This window comes from Scyliorhinus canicula, chromosome 4 (genome assembly GCF_902713615.1).
Source record: "Scyliorhinus canicula chromosome 4, sScyCan1.1, whole genome shotgun sequence".
Taxonomy (NCBI): domain Eukaryota; kingdom Metazoa; phylum Chordata; class Chondrichthyes; order Carcharhiniformes; family Scyliorhinidae; genus Scyliorhinus; species Scyliorhinus canicula.
In genome coordinates, this window is record NC_052149.1 from 91280564 (window position 1) to 91295455 (window position 14892).

At 48.4% G+C, this 14892-nt stretch overlaps 1 protein-coding gene across 8 annotated transcripts in view; it reads right to left on the reverse strand.

Annotated features, from left to right (window-relative positions):
• Positions 1-13908, reverse strand: part of LOC119964797 — a 141022-nt gene extending 127114 nt beyond the window's left edge. For 5 of the 8 annotated variants that reach the window (XR_005460365.1, XR_005460364.1, XM_038794798.1 and 2 more), the window contains exons 1-2: positions 13528-13908; positions 5539-5983 (exon numbers count right to left, since the gene is read on the reverse strand). Coding sequence is in view for 6 of the 8 variants with exons in the window: in XM_038794798.1 (XP_038650726.1) it covers positions 5539-5872 (334 nt within the window). In the remaining 2 variants the exon portion in view is untranslated. Of the gene's footprint in view, positions 1-5538; positions 5984-6308; positions 6558-13021; positions 13178-13527 lie in introns of all 8 variants that reach the window. The other 3 variants (XM_038794795.1, XM_038794794.1, XM_038794796.1) reach the window with 3 other exon arrangements.
• Positions 13909-14892: the final 984 nt, after the last annotated feature.

The following is a 14892-nucleotide window of genomic DNA, read 5'->3' on the forward strand; positions in this document are numbered from 1 at the left end:
GTGGAAGTGAGGGCTTAAGTGGGTTGGTGCAAACTCGATGGGCTGAATGGCCTCCTTCTGCACTGCATATTCGATGTATGTTCAATTACAGGCCAAACTGTCATTGCTATATGTGATTTTTAGATCTGCCATATCAGGCTCCACTTACACCACAACTAAAGTGTCAGGGCAAGACTGTGCTGTTACAATTGTGGTGTAAATGCTGAAATGCACCTCCATGGTTATACGTTTTGGTTGCACTTTACTGCCTGTTTGGTAATCTGAAAGGTGGCAGGTCAATTACTGCTGAAATCCTCATCCATGCTATTGTTCTCTCAACATTCAACTAATCCAATCCTCACCTGGCCACTCTCATCTTCCACTGTTCATATGCCTTGAGCCCATCAAAGCTCTGCTGCGGTAGCCTAACCTGAACACCCATCACCGCTGTGCTTTCTCACCTACACTGGCTTCCACTCTACAACACCTTGGCTTTAAAATTTGTATCTTTTAAAAATAAATTTAAAGTACCCAATTAATTTATTCCAATTAAGGGGCAATTTAACGTGGCCAATCCACCTACCCTGCACATCTTTTGGGTTGTGGGGGCGAATACCACGCAAACATGGGGAGAATGTGCAAACTGCACACGGACAGTGACCCAGAGCCGGAATCGAACCTGGGACCTCGGCACCATGAGGCAGCAGTGCTAACCACTGCACCACTAAAATTTAGTGCTGAAATCCTTCCTACCTCTGTAACCTACTCCCAGTCCTACAAACCTCCACAAACTCATGTTCATCCAACATTGGTCTATTCTGCATACCCCACCTAATCGGTCCCACAACTGGCAGCTGTCCCTTTAGACAGCTTTAGACCAGGGGCTGGATTCTCCCCTACCCGGCGTGACGGAGGGTGCCGGCGTTGGGGAGTAGCGCCAACCACTCTGGGGTGGCCGCCAACCACTCCGGGGTGGCCTCCCCACCTTTGGGGGCCAGCCCCGCGCCGGAGCGGTTGGCACCAGAAGACTGGCACAAAAAACCGGCGCCCCCGGCAGCGGGGCTGGCCGAAAGGCTTTCGCCGGGGTGGTGACGTCAGCGGCCAGCTGCGTGATGTGGCGCATGCGCGATGTGGGTTCCTCTTCTGCTTCCGCCATGGCGGCCGCGGAAGGAGAAAGAGTGCACCCAGGGCACTGGCCCGGAGTCTGAGCAGGGGGCCCCAATCGTGGGCCTGGCCACCGTGGGGGCACCCCCCGGGATCCGATCGCCCCCCCCCCCCCCCCCCCCCAGGACCTCGGGGGCCCACTCGGGCCGCTGATCCAGCCGTTACAGAGGTGGTTCAAACCTCGGCGGCGGGAGAGGCCTCCTAGCGGCGGGACTTTGGCCCATCCGGGCCGGAGAATCACCGCAGGGGCCTCGCTGATCCGGGTGGCGAGATTCCCGCCACCGCCACTTCCCGGGTGGCAGAGAATCTCTGCCACGGCGGGGGCGGGATTTTAGGCGGCCCCAGGCGATTCTCCGACCCTGCTGGGGGGTCGGAGAATTTTGCCCGTTTCTGCAATTTCCTCTTTAAACCCCTTCATCTTTAAAATCCCCTGCTTTGATCATCACCTATCCCAAGCTATCCTTCTGTGGTGTAGTGTCAATTTTTGTCCGATTCCATTTGTGAAACGTCTTGACACCTTTTCCTAGGTTTTTAAAAAAAATATTTTATTAAGGCATATATACAATTTTCAAGAGGAAAAACAACACAGCAAATAACTCCCACCCAACCAACAACCAAACCCAGCCAACATGGCTCACATACCCAATTCCCCTTTCCCACTATTTACCACCTCAACCAACCCCCCCATGCCTCCCTCTTTCTCTTTTACCACCCCCCCCCCCCCCCATTATATCTGCTGACAGCGTAATTTTCCCCAAAGAAGTCGATAAACGGCTGCAAACCCTAACATCGTTCCCCTCAGGGCGAACGATCTTCGAGCTCGAGAAATCCAACCATGACTCCTGGGTTTTCTGACACACCAAAAATCGCCACCTCTGGACTCGGAACCACCCACACCGTCAATACCATGGTCATGACATTGGCAAATCCCAGCCAAAATCCCCTAAGCCTCGGACAGGCGGACATGATTTTCAGGCCCTCCCGCACACACCTATTCTCCACCCCTTCGGGCCCTCCCGCACACACCTATCCTCCACCCCTTCAAAGAACCTGCTCATTCAGGCCACAGTCATATGCACCCTGTGGGTCACCTTAAATTTATCAGGTTAAGCCTGGTACACAACGAGAACAAATTGACTCTACTGAGGACATCCTCCCACGACCCCGCCTCTAATTCCCTGCCCAGTTCTTCCTCCCACTTTTGCTTCACCTCCCCTATCGGGGCTCCCTCCCATTCCAACATATAGCGAGACCCTGTGGTCCAACCCCCACCGTTCTATCCCCTGCCAATCCTTCGATGCTCTCAACGCCATTGTCAGTATCTCTATAGCCAAGGCAAACAACAGGGGGAGGGGGTAGACATCCCTGCCTCGTCCCTCGGTGCAGCCATAAATAATCCGGACTCACCCACCAGTGCCTTGTACAGCAACCGGATACAGTCTACAAAACCCTGCCCAAACCCAAACCATCCCAGGACCTCCAATAAATATTCCCACTCCAGCCGATCAAAGGACTTTTCCGCATCCACAGAGACCACCAACTCCACCTCTCTTCCCTCAGGAGGATATCATTGTCAAATTTAACAGCCTTCTAATGTTCGCCACCGAATGCCTCCTGTTCACAGACCCTGCCTGGTCTTCCCCTATCACCCCTGTCAGACAGTCCTCTATTCTGGAGGCCAAGATCTTGGCAACAACATTTAATAGGGAGATTGGCCTGTACAACCTGCATTGCTCCAGATCCTTTTCCCACTTCAAGATGAAATCGAGGCCTGGGGGGGGGGGGGGGGGGGGGGGGGGGGAAGGAAAAGAGAGAGAGCACCCCCTGCTCCCTAGCCTCATTAAAACACCCTTACCAGCAAGGGCCCCAGCACTCCACCAGAGAACTTCTTATAGAACTCCACTGGGTACCCGTCCGGCCCCAGGGCCCTGACTGACTGCATTGCCTCCAGCCCCTCAAACTGTGGTCCCTAGGCCCTCCACCAGCTTGTCTTTCACCCTTGGAAACTCCAATCCCCCCAAAAGCCGTATTAAAGTCCCCCCTCCATAATCAGCCGATGGCAGTCCAGATCGGGGATCTTCCCCAATACCTGCTTCATGAACTCTATATCATCCCAGATTGGAGCATAAATATTCACCAGTACCATCGTCATCCCCTGCAGCTTCCCGCTCACCATAACATATCTCCGCCCCCCCCCCCTCCCTCCCCGCTCACCATAACATATCTCCGCCCCCCCCCCCTCCCCCCTTCCCACTTCGAGTGCCACCCACTTGTTAATCAAAATCACCAGCCCCCTTGTTTCAGAATCTAGCCCCGAATGGAATACCTGCCCTACCCCCCCCCCCCCCGGGCCAGCCTGCTTTCCGCACCACCTCAGGTGCCCACCGCCATCGACCCTCCCAGTCACCTTTTAACAACACCTCCCGTCAGCAGTCTTCCCCCCCCCAAAAATAACAACCCCAACCCCCATCAACACACTAACCACCTGCTCACCCCCCCACATTGCAATTCCGTGAGCTAGCCCGCCCAGCTAACGTGGTAGCCCCCACCTATGGCACCTAGCATCCTGCCCCCCATTGATTCCCCTCCACCCCTGCTCGACCATCCTCCCAGTGCAAACTTCACAATCACCAACAAACACAAAGAAAAGAGCAACCCCCAACCATCCCCATCAAGAAAACAAACCCAGAACAACAACAGCCCGTAACCCAGTGCAAAACTGGTTCCGACAAACCACAAAAATACAAAATAGGGACAACGAAACGGGGACACCTCCTCCAGAGTTCAATACCCTCCTTTTCCTGCCAGTCCAAATTGGATCACCTCCTCTGGCAACCCAAAGAAGAGTTCCCAGCCTTCATATGTTATCCACAGACACGGTGGGTATAACATGCCAAACTTCACCCCCTTTGGAGGGCCGTCTTCACCTTCCTTTTGGCCAGCTCCGCACGCAGATCCTGATAAACACGCAGCTCCCTACCTTCCCAGGTGCAGCGCCTCGTCTGCCTGGCCCACCTCAAAATCCGCTCCTTATCCAGGAACCGGTGCAGGCACGCCAACATCGCCCTCAGCGGTTCATTCCCTTGCGGTTTCCTCATCAGCGTCCTGTGTGCCCGGTGCACCTCCAGGGTCCGAGTAAATGCTCCTTCACCCAGCAGCTTCTCGAACATTCGCGCCGCATATGCACAGGCGTCCGCCCCCTCGCTGCCCTCTGGCAGGCCCACAATCTATTCTCCAAATTTTCCACCTTCTCCTACAGCCTCCTTTGTTAATCTCGCATCAACACCATCTCCGCAGATATTAAGGCAAGTTGGTCCTCGTGCTCCCCACCGCCTCCTCCACCTTCTGGATCGCCTGGTGCTGGGCCTCTAACATCATCTCATGCGGTTGATCCCAGTCTTTAAATCAGGTCCACCACCCTGGCCAGATCCTCCAAATTCTCCTTCGCTAGGCAAATTTCTCAGGAGGAAGCCCACTCGCTGGTCTGTCGACCACTGGGCGGCCAGGCAACATTGGACCCTGACCCTGCGCCATCTTCTCCTGTGTCGCAAGTACCACACCAGCTTTCGACAATTGTTCCCTCCTTTTTTGACATTCTCTGGTCCACGAAGTCCATCATGAGTGGGAGCCACCAAATGTGCGACCACTCGCATCATGACCACCATCAGAAGTCACCTTTTCCTATGTTAGCAGTGTTATATAAATGCAAGTTGCACACAGGCGGCATGGTGGCGCAGAAATGTCCAAAATTGTAGCAACAATGTGGTTGTTTAATTTACTGAAATCCTCAACTATTTTTTTCAAATCCTTCATAACTGACTTTTCTGTTGCTACGAAGTATTACAGATGTTTGGAAACAGACTACATTTGCAATTGGAGGTCAAAATTGTCAAATAAAAATCACAGGACTTCCTATGAACATCTTGAGGTGCAGCATACTGAGAATAGCATTCTAAAGAGAGGGGAAAAGAGAATAAAACATTTTGAAGATTGTAAACAAATCTTCCATGTTGTTTTAACCACCCAGTCACCTTTGATTTATGCAGCAACCAGGTAAAGGATTGATATATTCGATAAATTTTGCAGATTAATGCAAAACATCAAAATATTTACTTGTCACCTTTAATAAAATAGATAGTCATTTACTTTGCTTACAAATTCTCCATTCTAGATTGCAAGCCTGCCTGAAAACGATGTTGAAATTAAACATCAGAGTAAATTAAATATTGTATCACTGATAAAGCAGATGACAAAAAGACTTTTCACTTTCAAAGAGGCTGTTGTAGAATTAATGCAGTAGTACATGTTGGTGATCAGTGCATATTTTATTTCCTTTGAGAACATTAGAAAGAGAAATCCCTTACAGAAACATGAAGAGTCATCACATTTACAAACCTGCAATAATGTTAAGGCTATCATCTTCTGCTGATGACTGAGAGAGGAAGATGGTATAGGAATCACATACATCACTAAAATTTAAGTTGAAATCATCATCCACATCCAAAAGTATACTGTGTTCAAAGGATTTCTCCCATATTAAAGAATTATCTGGACTTTGTTTGATGCAGTCCTCATCTAGGATGTTGAGTGATTGTTGCAAATTAATGCAGTGATTCTCCACAAATCTGGCGAATTGATAATCATCCATTTTTTCTAAAAGGTCTCCATTGTAATCTGTATCCATTTCACTTGTTACATCAAGATTTATCTCTGCTTCAAAATGTTCCATTCTTCCACATCAGCAAAAATAGTCACAAATTCGTACAAATAGAAAGGTCTGTGTTTTATTTAGAGTAATCTTCTCATTCATTGAAGTCCAAAATTACAGATCTAGAATAATCTATGCAGGAGAAAAAAAAAAATGAGTCATAGAATTTATTATGCTAAACATTTATGTATACTTAATTTTTTTTTTAAGTGTTGTTACTGGTAAAATGTCCTCTTGGGTAATGTACAGTAAGAGATAGAAAAAAAATTGTATTCTATTTTAAATATTTGTATGTTAATTACCACATTCCGGTGTACGTGGCATTTTTACATGCCAACTTGAGTATTGAAGGAATTTAATACAATAGTTAAATGTCCTCAGTTATATTTATCGCAATATCAATTTCATACACAGGTTGTGGGGGAAGAGGGTGGTGCCAGAAAAAAAAAAAGCACACCTGCTCTTCTTGGTCCACAAGGAATACTGTGAAGGCATTTGCTTTTTGCCCACCCACAGCACCAGGCACCCGGGATCAATTCCCGACTTGGGCCACTGTCTGTGTGGAGTCTGCACGTTCTCCAGTGTCTGTGTGGGTTTCCTCTGGGTGCTCTGGTTTCCTCCCATAAGTCCGAAATGATGTGTTGGGCACTCTGGATCTGTGGAGACTGCGTTTACCTCAGCAGTAACACATACAGGTTACCAACACCTGAAATAGTACAACACTATTTTATTAAGCTAGAAACTGTTGAACATACTTTCACTGTGGGTCGACACTATGTTAGATTAAACTGAAGACCTATGCTTATCCTAACCAGTCTATACTCTCAGCACATGGTAAAGATCTGTGCTACAAGCTGTGAGCTCTGTCCTTCTTAGAGGCTGCATCCCGAATGAACGGGAAAACTAGTGCCCTCTGTCTTTATAGTGAGTGCGCGCTAACTGGTGATTGGCTGCAGTGTTGTGTGTGTTGATTGGTCTTGCTGTGTGTCAATCAGTGTGTGTCTGCACCATGATATACTGGTGTGTATATTATGACACTAAAGACATGCTTTAGGTGAATTGGACATTTTGAATTCTCCCTCAGTGTACCTGAACAGGCGCCGTAGTGTGGTGACACAGGGATTTTCACTGTAACTCCATTTGCAGTGTTAATATATGTGCACACGTGACACAAGTTAAGATTATTATTACTACTATTCTCACCCTGCTATGGCCGTTAGATTACACGACACCTGGGAAACCTGGTTGGACACAGTCAGAGCTGAAATTGGGTTACATAACAACTAGGAGCAGGAGTAGGCAATTCAGCCTCTCGAGCATGCTCGACCATTCAATACAATCATCATGGCTGATCTCATCATGGCCTCAACTCCACTTTCCTGCCTATTCTCCATAACCCTTCAACCCATTACTAATTAAAAATCTGTTTGTCTCCGCAAATTTACTCAATGTCCCAACATCCACCATACTCTGGGGTATGGAATGCCACAGATTCACGACCCTTTGAGAAGTAATTTTTCCTCATCGGTTTTAAATCTGCTACCCTTATATTAAAACTATGACCTCCGGTTTTAAATTGCCCCACAAGAAGAAACATTCTATCTATGTCTATTTTTCCAATCCCCATTTATTTTCTTGTATACCTCCATTCAATCTCCTCTCATTCTGCTAAACTCGAGAGTATAGGCCTAAACTGCTCAATCTCTCTTCATAGGACAAACCCTCATCTCTGGAATCAATCTAGGTGAATTCCTCTGAAATGTCTCCAATGCAACTACATCCCTCCTCAAGCGGATCAAAACTGTACACAATGCGGTCTCACCAATGTTTTGTACAGTTGCAGCAACATTTCCCTACTTAAATAACCGCAAAATTCCATTTGCCTCCCTTATTACCTGCATGCTACTCATGCATAAGGACACCCAGATTCCTTTGCACTGAAGCACTCTAGTGTTTCTCTCCATTTACATAAGGAGTTGCTTTTCTATTTTTCTGACCTCACACTTATCCATGTTAAACTCCATCTGCCAAATTTTGGCCCACTCACTTAACTATCCAAATCCATTTGTAAATTTATTTTTTCTTTATCGCAGCTTACTATCCCATCTATTTAAGTGGCAACTGCAAATTTGGCTTCAGTACCTTGTATCCCAGAATCCAAGTCATTAATATATATTGCAAATAGTTGGGGCCCGAGGACCAAACTCTGTGGCACCCCACTGGTTATATCTTGCCAACCAGAAAAAGACCCATTTAGCCCGATTCTTTGGTTTCTGTTGGTTAGCCAGTCCTCTATCTACTAAAATACCCCAAATCCCATGTGATCTTGCCTGGTGTATCAATGTTTTGTGCCGCAACATATCACATGCCTTCTGGAAGTCCAAATATACTACATCCACAGGACCTCCATTATCTACTTTGTTTATTACATCTGTGAAAAACTCAAGCCAAACACGATTTACCCTTCATAAAACCATGCCGACTCCAATTACGTTTTGACTTTCCAAATGTCTGGCTGTTACTTCCTTAACAATGGATTCTCACAATTTCCCAATGACAATGTTAAACTAACTGGTCTTTAGTTTCTTACTTTCTGCCTCCCTCCTTTTTCAACATGGGCATTACATTCACATTTTTCCAATTCACAGGAATCTTTCCCCCACCCAGGGAATTTTGGAATATTACAACCAATAGATCCACCATCCCCACTGCCACTTTGTTTAAAACAGTCAGGCCCTGGAGCCTTCAATTTCAATAGCTTGCTCAGAACAATCATCAACAATAGGGTAAAAGTACTAAGTTTCTCCCTTTTTATTACCTCTGCATTAACTGTTACTTGTGCCTCATGTAGTAATCTGGAGATTACCACTTTTTTGGTTCTGCTTTTTAATTTAGGCCCTAGCTGCTTACATTCCCGCAGCAGAACTCTGTCCTTCTTCTACCACCTTTTTGGTTCTGCTTTTTAAATTTAGGCCCTAGCTGCTTATATTCCCTCAGCAGAACTCTGTCCTTGTTCTATCTATATCGTTGATACTTACGTGGACCACGACAACTGGATCCCCACCCCCACAGGTTCCTCTGCAGCCCAGATGAGATATTCCAAACCTTTGCACCAGTTGGCAACATAGCCTTTGGGACTCTGAATCCCGGCCATAGAGAACAGTGCCTATGCCCCTAATTATACTATCTACTATTCCCGATTACAACTACATTTCTCTTTTCTCCCCTCACTTGAATGGCTCCGTATACCACGTTGCTATGGTCAGTTTTCTCATCGCCTCAACAGTCACTGCTCTCATCCACACAGGGAGCAAGAATCTCAAACTCGTTGGCCAAGGACTGAGGCTACTACAACCCTACTTCCTGGATCCGTCTACCTGCCTCACCTCAGTCACACCCTCCTGTTCCTGACCACTGGTCGAATTCAAGGTAATTAATCTAATCCGACTGTATCCTGAGTGTATAGGTAACTCTTCCCCTGCCTGATTGGTCAGTGTCCAAAGCTCAAACTCCAGTCCCTCGAGCAACCAACACTTGCTACAGATGTGGTTACTAGGAACCAGTTGGGATCCACTAGCTCCCACATCATGCAGATATAACATATCACTTGGCCTTACATCTCTATTTTATTTTTTTTGTTTTTCCATTTGTTTTTTTAAATTTCCAACTAGTCTTTACTTTTTTTAATCTGTAAAAATATTTCTCCTATTTACCTTTTAATTTGAAAGCAACTTTGAATAGGTCATTCAAATTAGCAGTTACTTACCAACCAATGAATTTGCGGTTTTGCTGTGTTGTCATTCGTTTCTCCCCCCACTCTTTATGGTGATCTCCCCACAGCTCCCTTTCCCCACTATTTTATCAAACCCAACTTAGCTGGTGAAGAGAAAAGGTCCTCCTTGTCAAATCCTTGATGCCTGGAGTCTCACCAAGACTGCACGTCACCCTCCTGGAGTTTGTGGTGGGGAAGAGACCATTCCTACCTCCTTGTGGAATGTGCCTTTGCAAAGAAGATCTGGAGAGAGAGGAGGCCATTTTTGTCTCGGTTCATCCTGAGCTGCTCCGTGATACAGAACTCTTGTGCTCTACGGACTGTTCCCAGGGATACACCGAGACCAACAGCAGCAGCTGCTGGAAGATCATCAACTCGGCGAAATTTGCTCTTTGGTCTGGCCGAAACTTGTTGGCCTTCCAGTGTAAAAAGCTGTCCCCGAATGAGTGTTGCAGATTTGCACATTTCAAAGCCCAGGACTACATGTGGAGGGATACACTAAAGCTTGGGGAAGCTACCGCAGGGGCGCAATGGGGAAAAGTCGCTGTCTAAGACCTTTCAGCCATAGTGCAAAGAGGTCAGGGTAATGTATAGAATCTCTTGGGCTGTATGACTATTATCGAATGTATATGGGTAATATTACATGCATCACAATTGTATTAAAGCACACCCGAGTGCAACTTGTAGACAAACTAACTGCCATTGCACTTTTTCGTAAGAACCAGTTTGAAATATCTATGTTCCTTCGATTGTATTGAAGCACCTGTGTGCAACATGATCCATGTTGAAAGCTTGAATATCATTGCACTGTGAAGGCCATTTTGAAATGTTCTTGCAGATGTTTTAGAAATTAACTATATTTTTGGAAAAAATGCATACACCTACAAGGAAATTATGTAGAAATTGGCAATCCGAGTCCTTCTACTTCAACGTCCCACACGTACTTACATAAGCTTTTCGGAGTGTAGGCCAGAACTGAAAGGGTAATTGGAGTATTTCCAATGAGATTATTCAAAAGAATAAGGTGAGGGCAGCACAGTGGTTACCACAGTTGCTTCACAGCTCCAGGGTACCATGTTCGATTCCCGGCTTGGGTCACTATCTGTGCGGAGTCTGCACGTTCTCTCAGTGTCTGCGTGGACTTCCTCTGGGTGCTCTGGTTTCCTCCCACAGTCCAAAGATTTGCAGGTTAGGTGGATTGGCCATTCTAAATTGTCTTTAGGTTAGGTGGGGTTACAGGGATAGGGTGGAGCTTAAGTAGGGTGCTCTTTCCAAGGGCCGGTGCAGACTCAATGGGCCTCCTTCTATGTCATGTAAATTCTATTAATTCTTTGAGGGGAAGGAGGGCCTATTTCTTGTCCAAGTTAAGCGGATTTGTAAATTGCTTTTGTTTAAAATTTTTAAATATAAATTAAATCAGAAAAATTGTGTTAAATGTAGAGGGTGGTAACAGGGTTTGCTGTTAATAATGCAGAAGAATTGGATCTTCTGCTTTTAACTCCCATGTCATCTGCCCAGCCACTTTTCATTAATAATTAAGGATCCTAAATAAAACAGTGCAAAGGCAAATTGGATAGAATAGTTGCAACTTGGGGAGACCTAAATAATTGTAAAGTCACATTATGAGTGCCTAGCATCCCACGATGCCTGAACACTGCGGGAGGACACACACACGCATACGCATGCGCCTGCCCCTGCCCCCCCCCCCCCCCCCCAAGTCCAGCTGATGTTTTGAGCGGGTGTCTGGGGACCGGTGAGGGTGGCCCGTTGTGGCCAGGAGTGTGTGGGCAGGGCATTACGGGCGTGGGGAATCAATTGGGGAATGAAGGGTCCCAGGGTGCGAGCCTTGGGGAATAGAGGGTCCCAAGGTGCAAGCCACTGCTGTTTGTCAGTCTAACACCCTCTCCCAATTACTTACAGGTATTGAGTGGCATGGACAATATTTAGGACTCGCAGAACAGGCCCTAGTGGTGCTGCTGGCAGCATCTGCGCCATGTCCTCGCAGGCTTCGCGCCACATGGAGGAGGAGGACACCCGCTCCCATGGCCGTCAAGGTCACCACAGCCCAGAACTTTTACGCCTCGTGATCATTCTAGAACTCGAGCAGGGACCTGTGTGGCAGGCCACAGCACACCGGTGCGTCCGGCAGGTCATGGTGCCGTTTCCCTGGGCAGAAAGGATGACATGGACCAAGCCCAAAAAGATGCAGCAGGATTCTCCACCATCGCCAGGGTGCCCTAGGTCCAGGAGCTGATAGACTGCATGCATGTCATCTTGCACTCACCAGGCCATCTGGGAGTGCAGTTCCAATGCCTCGACCGCTCCAGTGGTACCCTGCAGTACACTGCCCAGAGGGGCGCACGCTTTGTGGTGGTCTGCTGTGTCCTCCACAACTTGGCACAGCAGCAGGGTAACATGCTGGTGGTTGGGGATAAGGAGCATGTGCCCACCTCAGAGGAGGAGGATGGTGAGGAGACGACAGACCAGCAGGGGCTGGAGGTCGATCCCGGGGAGGAACCGGATGACCATCTGGAGGCTGCAAGATAGGCAGCAGAGACGAGGGTTGGCAGGCACAGGGTCAGAGATGCCTTCATACCTCCCCGCTTCACATCTGCACCATTGTGTGGATGCCCTCGGCAATGCTCCTCCGTGATTGGGCCATGCTCTGCAGCACTTCGGCAATGCCCACCTGCGCCACACCTTGGTAATTCCCACCCGAGAGCAGGACATGTCCCACAGCACCTCTTTAAGGTCAGCCTGGTACTGGGTCACATCCCCCAGTGAGTCGGACATTTTGTAGAGGCCCTCACCGACTGTGCCACTTCTTGGATACCTCCACTAATGGTGCCAACATTGTGCACCAAGTTCTCCAATGCAGCCGTTACTCTAGCAGTGTTGGCCTTGGTACCGCACATTGCCAGCGACATCTCCAGCACCCATTGCGTTGGAACTCCTCCAATCGGTTATGGACCTGCTGGAGTGCCATTGACATCCCCCTATGTATGACCCGGCCACAGCCTAATGTCTCCATCAGCTCCCGAGTAATCCTGCTCCGTGGGTTCAGCATCTGGCTGAGATCCAGTTATCCTCCGGCTGCTATCTCACCATGGGGTTCCTGCCTCCAATTGATGTCCATCAACAACGGTGTGGTGCCCACCAGATTGTGCCCTAGAAGCCTGTTCACTAACATTTCCCCACCAAGGTGCGTGTATCTGTGCTGGTGGAGGGTGGGGCTGACAGCTGTGACGCAACCACGGAGGCATCCTCAAGAGCTCGCCTCTGAGGTGCTCTCCTCGGAGTCAGGAGAGGGGACTGCCCGAAATGGGCCTGCGCCGTTGGCTGGAGGACCTGTGGTCAGTAAGAGGGATAGGTCAGTCAGTATGGAAATAACAACTCACCTGTGACAGGTCCTCTGGCTGGGACCTAGTGGATTCTCGACCTCTGCATTGGTGACCACCCTGTCCTCAGCCACACCGAGTGACCTCCAGAACCAGTTCCTCAAAGGTGGTGAGGATTTGTGTGTCCGGCACCTCTGTGCTAGTCCGGGCATTTTCCTGGCGATTGTGGGAGAGTTAGTCTCAATTCTAAAGGACTATCCCCTTATTTTGAAATGGGAATCTTTAGTTCTAGGTTCCCCATAAAACTTGGGCAGATATTATAGGTCTGGTTCCACATCACCGACTACGCCAACGAAATTCTACCCCCCCCCCCCCCCCCAAAGGTGCCCCAACTGCGCAGTTATCAGTTTACAGATCCAACCTGTTAGGGTGCAAAAGCTTTGGGGGCGAGGGGTGCAAAGGAAAGTCTAACGAACTGGGCGCGCTAATGAGTGCCCTAATCCAGCAAATTCCCAGGGATTGATTATAAAAGAGCAAAGGAGTTTGGACGGTGCGTAAATACTTACGGAAAAAGCAGCCGGTTTCTTGATCCGTAGGTGGTTTTACGCTCCAATTCGACGCGTCGTCTCTGGGCACAAATGCACCTACATATCCACCCCCAGTAACGATGGTCGGCCACGGGACCCGGGATGAGTATTACCACAGCCGCAATTTTGGACTTTGAATTAAATTGTCTTTGCCCATTTAATTCACGAGTGAAGAAGGCGTTGGTGTTTGGTCCTTTTTTGTACCTCGACCTCTCGGTGACAGAGAGAAGCCTTTACTCACCTGTCCTGAGTTTTAAATCCTCCCGGTGCTGCCGTTCAACCCCGGCCGCACTCTGACAGGTTTTTACAGTTAGAAGCTGTCCTCCGCGAGCTCGCTCTGCCTCAGCGGCGGTTACATAAATTAGGCTAATGAGCGGTCCCCGTGCTCGCATTGGCTGAGATTTGAATCGGAGGGGGGGCGGGGTTTGCTGGCTGTTGTTATGGTGACGGAGCAGCTACAGCCCCGGCGGGAGGAAGTGGGAATACCGGAACCTGCCCCCCCCCCCCCATCCCCCCCCCCCCGCATTTGGCCCATCCGACTTCAGCTGACTTTGTTAATTCAACCAGATCCGGTTTCTTGGTTGCTTTTAAGGCGAGTCCCACCACAACGCCTCGGGTTTGACCAAAACCCCGCTGGCGTCCAGAGCGATAGCTCTTAAAAGTTGTTCGGGGCTCCAGGGCAGTGTTGAGGGATTCCCAAAGTTCTTTGGTAATGTTTGCACTGGGAATCATCGGGAAATGCCATTTGAATCGCAAACTAGTGATTTTTCACTTCCATCAAGTTACCCAGAATAAAAGTTAGAATTAAAACCACTTCTAAGTTCTGGGTAACCATTGTAAAGACCCAGACTGACCCCAATGGGACTCATCCCATATCCCTGAACGCCCAGGGGACACCCTCGCTCACTGACTACCCCTCATGGGACACCCCAGTCACCCGATATTACCCCTCAATGGTCTCCCATGACTATACCCACCGCACCACGGGATTCCTTCTCCAGCCCATAGGACCAACACTTCTACTTCTCCGGCCCCCACCGCACAGGGACTCCTCATCCCCATGGGAATCCTTCAAACCCCCCATTGATGGGGACTCTTTTCCCCCCTTCACATGCCCATTCCACCCCTACCTCCCAGAGGACCAACTGTTAAGAATCACACTGATGTTAAATGCGAGGGTATCCCAAAACCCAGAAGGGTAACTTTGAATACCGGTTCTGAGTGGTCTATATTTCAAGTTGGCATAATGTGAGAAAATATATGCAAACCAGGGATGTACAGTCCTGTTGTTTTGTGATCTAGTAATAAAGACTATGTATTGACTTAAAGAAAAACACACAAGAA